This window comes from Eimeria tenella, genomic scaffold, assembly GCF_000499545.2.
Source record: "Eimeria tenella Houghton genomic scaffold, Eth_scaff142, whole genome shotgun sequence".
Lineage (NCBI taxonomy): Eukaryota > Apicomplexa > Conoidasida > Eucoccidiorida > Eimeriidae > Eimeria > Eimeria tenella.
In genome coordinates, this window is record NW_013541515.1 from 500 (window position 1) to 7,868 (window position 7,369).

The 7,369-nt window shown below is 53.6% G+C and overlaps 2 protein-coding genes across 2 annotated transcripts; both read right to left on the bottom strand.

The window, feature by feature from the left end:
- Positions 1–1,205: 1,205 nt before the first annotated feature.
- On the bottom strand, positions 1,206–4,386 carry ETH_00025580 (uncharacterized protein; the record flags this gene model as incomplete). The annotated part of the gene is made up of 7 exons (XM_013373395.1): positions 1,206–1,626; positions 1,819–1,922; positions 2,094–2,267; positions 3,228–3,355; positions 3,553–3,667; positions 3,892–3,971; positions 4,209–4,386. The coding sequence occupies 7 exons, from the start codon at positions 4,384–4,386 to the stop codon at positions 1,206–1,208; spliced, it is 1,200 nt and encodes a 399-aa protein (XP_013228849.1).
- Positions 4,387–5,558: 1,172 nt separating this feature from the next.
- Positions 5,559–6,931, bottom strand: ETH_00025585 (ribosomal protein L22, putative; the record flags this gene model as incomplete). The annotated part of the gene is made up of 4 exons (XM_013373396.1): positions 5,559–5,675; positions 5,871–6,038; positions 6,553–6,665; positions 6,880–6,931. 4 exons carry the CDS (start codon positions 6,929–6,931, stop codon positions 5,559–5,561), a joined length of 450 nt encoding a protein of 149 aa, XP_013228850.1.
- Positions 6,932–7,369: the final 438 nt, after the last annotated feature.

Here is a 7,369-nt window from a genome sequence, read left to right on the forward strand (position 1 = left end):
GGTTTGCGGCGAAGAGGGCCTCAGGCTGCCATTGCCATCTTTACTTTAGGGTTTAGGGTTTAGTGTACTTAGAGTCCCAAGCACAAATAAAGATAAATTCAAATTAAATCAAATAACGCAAAAAGTGGAAAATGAAATAATAAATGTTATATTGTAAAAAACCAAAAAAAAGATATATTATAAATAAAGATATCTAATATTATAAATAAATAAATAATTATAAATAAAGATATCTAATATTATAAATAAATAAATAAAACAAAAAATTCAGGGAATGCAAATATCACAAATTTGCAGGAGTGCACTTGCTGGGCATGAGCAGTTCTCAGTTTTTGGAATTCTTTTCGAATTCTGCATTCTTTTCCCGGATTTTCGATTATTTTGAAGAAAAAAGTGAATTTAAACGCAAAAATATAAATATAATTGCAAATAAAGAATAAAAGAGAAAAAGTGCAAACAGCAGAAAAAACGAGAACGAGAACGCGGAAACGGGGTGTACGTACACCTCAACGCAGCAACAGCCACGGAGGCAAATGCAGCGCCGAAAAGCTCCGTTTAAATATTTTTAATCAATTTAAATTTATTTACTTTTGAATAATTTGAAGTTTAGAGAAAGTACAAATAAAAACAAGAAAACAAAAGATTAAATGTGATCCAAAAAGCCCAAAAGCGCCGCCGATTCCGCTCATTTACTCCCCCAATCAAAATACTTCATTTGCATTTATATTCATTTTTATAATTCTTGCGAAATATAAATATACATCTAAATACAATTTAAATATAAATGTAAATATAATAATAATATTCTCTTCAATGTAATATAAATATTGGTGCAAATACCAAAGTCTCATTGCCTCTCTAAAGAGAAGAGTAAAATGAATGCGCCAGCTGCCCTCTAGGGTTTAGGGTTTAGGGTTTAGGGTTTAGTTCCGTTTCGTGGGGGAGCCTGGTTTTGAAGACCGGCAAAAACAAATTTGGCGTATCTTGACAAATGAATGTATAAGAAACCCTAAAGCCCATACCCTAAACCCTAAACCCTAAACCCTCGGCGCTGAACAACAGCGGGGGGCTCCTGCCGTCTGCGAGCAGAATCCTCAGGGTTTACGGTTTAGCGCTAGGGTTTAGGGTTTAGCGCCACGGCCTAGGGTTTGGAATTGGGGTCTGAACACTCGCACTAAGAAGCACGAGGGTTTAGGGTTTAGGGTTTAGAGCTCGTCGTGCTCAACAGACTCCTCCTCATCTTCATCTTCTTCCTCGTCGTCCTCCAGCTCCTCTTGCTGCTGCTGCTGCTGCTGCTCGTTGCCGTTGGGGGCCGTCCTGGCTCTTGCTGCTGCTGCTGCTATATCTGCTGCTGCTGCTGCTGCTTGTTCCTTTTCCTGCGTCTTCTTTTGCTGCTCCCGTGCTGCATTAAACCTCTCTTCTGCTTCCGTCTCGATTGCTGCAGCAAGAGCTTGCTGCTGCCCGCGGCGCTGCTGCCGCAAGCTGCTGCTCGAACCCCCCTGCTCTCCTGCTGCTGCTGCTGCTGCTGCTGCTGCTGCATCGCCGCCCCACAGCACTTCTATCAGCGGCACTGCCACGTTGTGGTAAAGACTTGTGTACAGCCCCTCCAGGGGCACCAGCGCAGACCTGCACCCAAACCCTAAACCCTAAACCCTAAACCCTAAACCCTAAACCCTAAACCCTTGGGTCTGTAGTGCCCGGTGCAGCGAAGACGCGGCGGCAGGCGTTGGCCGCAAACAATAAGACCAAGCAACTAGGCGCCCGCCTCCAAACCCTAAACCCTAAACCCTAAAGCCTAAACCCTAAACCCTAGCGCACTCCAGGTCCCAGCCGTAGACAAGAGACGGCAGCGCATAGACTGTAAAAGCTGCCCTCGGAACATGAGCTGTTATGTGCTCCAAATATATTGCCCCGCGAGAGTCCTGCAGCACAAACCCTAAACCCTAAACCCTAAACCCTAAACCCTAAACCCTAAACCCTAGGCCCTGAGTGCAGCGGGTCTCTGTCACGGGCAGCCCGCTGGTCTCCGTAACTCCGGAGCGCCCAGCGCAACCTAAACCCTAAACCCTAAACCCTAAACCCTCGCGTCCTACCGGCACTCCAACAAGGACCTTCCTGTGGGGCTTTAGCCGGATGGCGGACTGCACAGCGGGAGTTGAAGCACCCAGCTGCTGCTGCTGCTGCTGCTGCTGCTGCTGCTGCTGAAAGATCCCCGGCTGCAGCACCAAGGGCCGCAGCGGGGCTTCTCGCGATATTGTTAAGGAACCCTAAAAGAAGATTAAAATAAAAAATAAATAAATAAATTAATTAATTAATTAAAATAAATAGACCATTTCAAATAAACTGGCGCATGCAAGAAGACGGAACTTCATTTGTCTACGTGGAGCAGCAGCAGCAGCAGCAGCAGCAGCAGCCGCAGCAGTGTGAGCAATGTCGCTGCAGCAGCAGCAGCACCATCAGCAACAGCATTTGCAAAAGCATCGCCGACAGAAACAGCAGCAATAGCAGACCCACAAGCAGCAGCAGCAGCAGCAGCAGCAGCAAAATCAGCAGCAGCAGCAAATGCCCCAGCAGCAGCAGCAACAAAAGCAACAGCACACCCGCAAGCAGCAGCAGCAGAAAAAGCAGCAGCCGCAGCACCAGCGACACATGCAGCAGCACACCCACAAGCAGCAGCAGCAGCAGTAGCAGCAGCAGCAGTAGTAGTAGCAGCAGCAGCAGCAGCAGCAGCAGCAGCAGCAGCAGCAGCAGCAGCAGCAGCAAATGCCCCAGCAGCAGCAGCAACAAAAGCAACAGCACACCCGCAAGCAGCAGCAGCAGAAAAAGCAGCAGCCGCAGCACCAGCGACACATGCAGCAGCACACCCACAAGCAGCAGCAGCAGCAGTAGCAGCAGCAGCAGTAGTAGTAGCAGCAGCAGCAGCAGCAGCAGCAGCAGCAGCAGCAGCAGCAGCAGCAGCAGCAAATGCCCCAGCAGCAGCAGCAACAAAAGCAACAGCACACCCGCAAGCAGCAGCAGCAGAAAAAGCAGCAGCCGCAGCACCAGCGACACATGCAGCAGCACACCCACAAGCAGCAGCAGCAGCAGTAGCAGCAGCAGCAGTAGTAGTAGCAGCAGCAGCAGCAGCAGCAGCAGCAGCAGCAGCAGCAGCAGCAGCAGCAGCAGCAGCAGCAGCAGCAGCAGCAGCAGCAGCAGCAGCAGCAGCAGCAGCAGCAGCAGCAGCAGACCTCAATGGGGAAAATGTGTCTGTTTTGGCTGCCAGTATTTATAACAAAATTTGCCCCTGGAGGAGCAACGCGCAGCAGCAGCATTTCGTCGACGTCGGCCAGCAGCAGCTGCGTCCGCACCGCAGACCCTGCGCAGCAGCAGCAGCAACAGCAGCAGCAGCAGCAGCAGCACACAGGCGAGGGTTTGGGGCGGAGGGACTAGGGTTTAGGGTTTGCAGAGGCTCGGCAAGGACCAGCAAATACCCAATGGCGCACGAAGTGCGCCCGTGCGTCTAAACCCTAAACCCTAAACCCCAAACCCTAAACCCTAAACCCTAAACCCTACCGTAGTGTTCGTAGGAAAGGAAAGTGGGCGAATAGACCCAAAAGGCCCTCGCGAAATTCGCCTCAAGAGAAGCCCCCAGCAAATCGAGCTGCTCTTCTGCAGTGAGCTGGTCGTCCTGTAAACCCCAAACCCTAAACCCTAAACCCTAAACCCTAAACCCTAAAGCCTAAAGCCTGGCCCTGAAGTTGCTTCTCAGTGCGGGCACGGGGCCCGGAAAGCGACAGAAGGGGACCGCACACAAGTGCACCCGGGTCAAGGTGCAAACCCTAAACCCTAAACCCTAGACTCTAAACCCTAAACCCTAAACCCTAAACCCCAAACCCCAAACCCTCGATTCACCTCCGTGCCGACGACGCCATCTGGTCCTGCTCGTTTGGCGTTTGCAAAGGCGACGACTTCCTCGACGCAGGGGAGCGCACCTGAGCCGCAACCCGTAAACCCTAAACCCTAAACCCTAAACCCTAAACCCTAGTTGAGGGAGTTAAACCCCCCGAGTGCGCAGCGGCGTCTAGCCCCCTGGCGGGCGCAGCGGGCGCGCGGGCGGCGCGCCGGCGGAAGCAGCCAGGGTTTAGCGCCTACGGTTTAGGGTTTAGGGTTTATGGCCTAGGGTTTAGGGTTTAGGGTTTATGGCCTAGGGTTTAGGGTTTAGGGTTTACCCCTGGCGACGTAGGCGGGGGCGAGGCCCTCGAGGGGCCAAAAGGCCAGCGAAGACTTCTTCAGCTTTTCCTCCGCCAAAAGACAATTAATTAATTTGCCATCTTTCATTTCAAACTGGGAAAGACAAAGGAGAAAAATGAGGACAACAACCCCCACAATCGCCAGGTCCCGCCACATCCTGCTGCTGCTGCTGCTGCTGCTGCTGCTGCTGCTGCGGACGCACGGTGAACAAGTTCATTCTTCCGCTGCTGCTGCTCGCTTGCTGCTCGCTAGGCTGCAAACCCTCAGCAGCAAAACCCACCAGCCCCAGACGCAGCGGGGGCCCCGCTGCTGCTGCTGCTGCTGCTGCAGGGGCCCCCAGGAACCTGCTGCTGCTGCTGCTGCTGCTGCTGTGGTTGTAATTGCTGTCGTTGGATTTTGCTGCTGCACTTAATTTCGAAACGCCCTAAACCCTAAACCCTAAACCCTCGCACCAGCTCGGGCCCCGCCGCCGCTGATCCGTTGCTTTCTGCGGCTCGCGCGGTCTCAGTCGAATAAAGCAAACCAAAGCAATTAAAATAATTAAAATAATTAAAATAATTAAAACAGATTGAAATAAAATAATTAAAACAAATTATTTTAATTAAATAAATCAATTCTTCAAAGACGATGCCGTCACATCCGGCCGACCGCCTCAACGCGGTGGCTCGGAGGTGTACAGACACCCGAAATTTGCTTCAGCGCCGAAACCCTAGACCCCTCTGCTGCTAAACCCTAAACCCTAAACCCTAAACCCTAGTCTTGCTGCTGCCTGCTGCTAGGGTTAGCTGCTGGAGTTGCCGCTCTGCGTCGGGCGTGGAGGCCCGGGGAGTCTTTTCTAGGGTTTCGAGTGGCCCGAGGGTTTAGGGTTTAGCAGCAAACACCTCAAACTAGGGTCTATGGTTCAGCAGCAAACACAGCAAACTAGGGTTTAGGGTTTAGCAGCAAACACCTCAAAACAGGGTTCCGGGTTTAGCAGCAAACACCTAAGGTACTAAGGTCTAGGGTTTTGGGTCTAGGGTTTAGCAGCACCTCAAACTAGGGTTTAGGGTCTACGGTTTAGCAGCAAACACCTCAAACTAGGGTTCAACAGCGAACACCTCAAACTAGGACTTAGGGTTTGGCACCAAACACCTCGAACTGGGGTTTAGCAGCAAACACCTCAAACTAGGGTTTAGGGTTTAGGGTTTGGGAAGGTGACAAATGCAGCGTCAGCGCAGCTTTGGGAAGCGCCGTGTGGGGTTGAGGGTTTTGGGGGCGGCTTCACCGGGCCCCGCGCGGGGCACGCCCCAAGCCCTAAACCCTAAACCCTAATTTAGGGTTTGGCGAGTCTAGCCACTCAACACGCACACCCCGCCCGCCTCTTTAATTTTCTTCTCCGCCAACTTCGAGAAGAACCGAGCCCTCACAATCAGCGGCAGCTTCGGCAGCGCGCCCTTCCCCAGCACCTGCACCCGCAAACCCTAAACCCTAAACCCTAAACCCTAAACCCTAGAGACCGCGCCCTGCAGCAGCAGCAGCAGCAGCAGCACTGCTCCCCCGGCCCCAACCGGAGCCCGTCGCGCCGCGCAGCGCGCCTGCCGCCGCAGACCCCCGCTCCGCGGCCGCGGGCGCCAAACCCTAATTTAGGGTTTAGGGTTTACCTTGAAGTAGCCCGCCTGCGTGCAGTCCACCACGTAGGCCTTTTCGCCTGCGGCGCCGCTGCTGGCCCGCTCGAAGGCCTTCGGAGACAGCAGCGACCAGAGCCGGTCCACATTTATTACTGGGCAGTGCTGCTGCGCCCGCAGCAAGTGAAAGTGGCGCATCCCCACCTGCAGCAGCAGCAGCAGCAGCAGCAGCAGCGGCAAGGGTGCAGCAGCAGCAGCAAGGGCGCAGCAGCTGCAGCAAGGGGGCAGCAGCGGCAGCAGCGGGCGGGGCGGCGTGGCTGGCAGGGGAGCGGCGGCGGAGTCGCTAGAGCAGCAGCAGCAGCGCAGCAGCAGCAGCGCAACAGCAGCGGCGCAGCAGCGCAACAGCAGCAGCGCAGCAGCAGCGGCAGAGGCAGCAGCAGCAGCCGTGGCGTGTAGCAGGGTGAGAGGAAGACACAAAGCCTCGGAACTTCTAAGGGAGTATTTGGACGAAGCCCCGGTGCACTCCCAAACCCCAAACCGCAAACCCTAAATTAGGGTTTGGAGCCCCGCTGCTGCTGCTGGCGCTGCGCGGCTCGCCGCGCGCGCGCAGCAGCAGCAGGACGCCGCGCAGCAGCAAACAAACAAACGGAACAAATAAATGAATTAAACTAATTAATTAAACTAATTAATTATTTAATTTAATTAATTAATTAAATACCTTTCCGAAGTAACCCGGGTGGAACTTGTCGAAGTGAATCCGCTTGTGGTGCATCCCTCCAGCCTTGCCGCGGCCGCCGGGGTGTTTGCGGTGTTTGCCCACGCGCCCGTGGCCTGCGCCCAAACCCTAAACCCTAAACCCTAAACCCTAAACCCTAAACCCTAAACCCTAGGCCGCAGAGCCTGGGGCCTGGGGTTGGGGAGGGGGGCTTGGGGCTGGCAGGGAAAGCGACCGAAGTCGGGGCGCAGGAAGCTGTGCGCTAGGTGCCACAAACCCTAAACCCTAAACCCTAAACCCTAAACCCTAAACCCTAAACCCTCGACTTGCCCGCAGAGACGTGGCCTCTCAGCTTGCGAGTCTTCCTGAGGCGGGTCGTCATTTTCGGTTCAAACAATCTGTAAACAACGCAAACCCTAAACCCTAAACCCTAAACCCTAAACCCTAAACCCGTAGAGCTGAGGAGTAACTGGAACCCCCGACGCCGCCGCCGCTGCTGCTGCTGTTGCTGTTGCTGCTGCTGATACTATGCTGCCAGCAACCAGCACAAAGGCTAGTTAGGCTAGAAATAGAGAAGCAATTTGCTGCTGCTGCTGCTGCTGCTGTTGGTGATGCAGCCTCGCTCTTCCCCGCGCCGCTGCAACGAGCAGCAGCAGCAACAGCAGCAACAGCAACAGCAGCAGCAGTTCAATTCCTCACCACAAGCCTCAAGAAGAACCCCCGAAAATGTAAATATTTTGTCCTTGTGTTTGCTGCAGCAGCAGCGGAGCAGCAGCAGCAGCACCGGCTCAGCGGAAGCTTCTTGTGGGGTGGGGCTGCT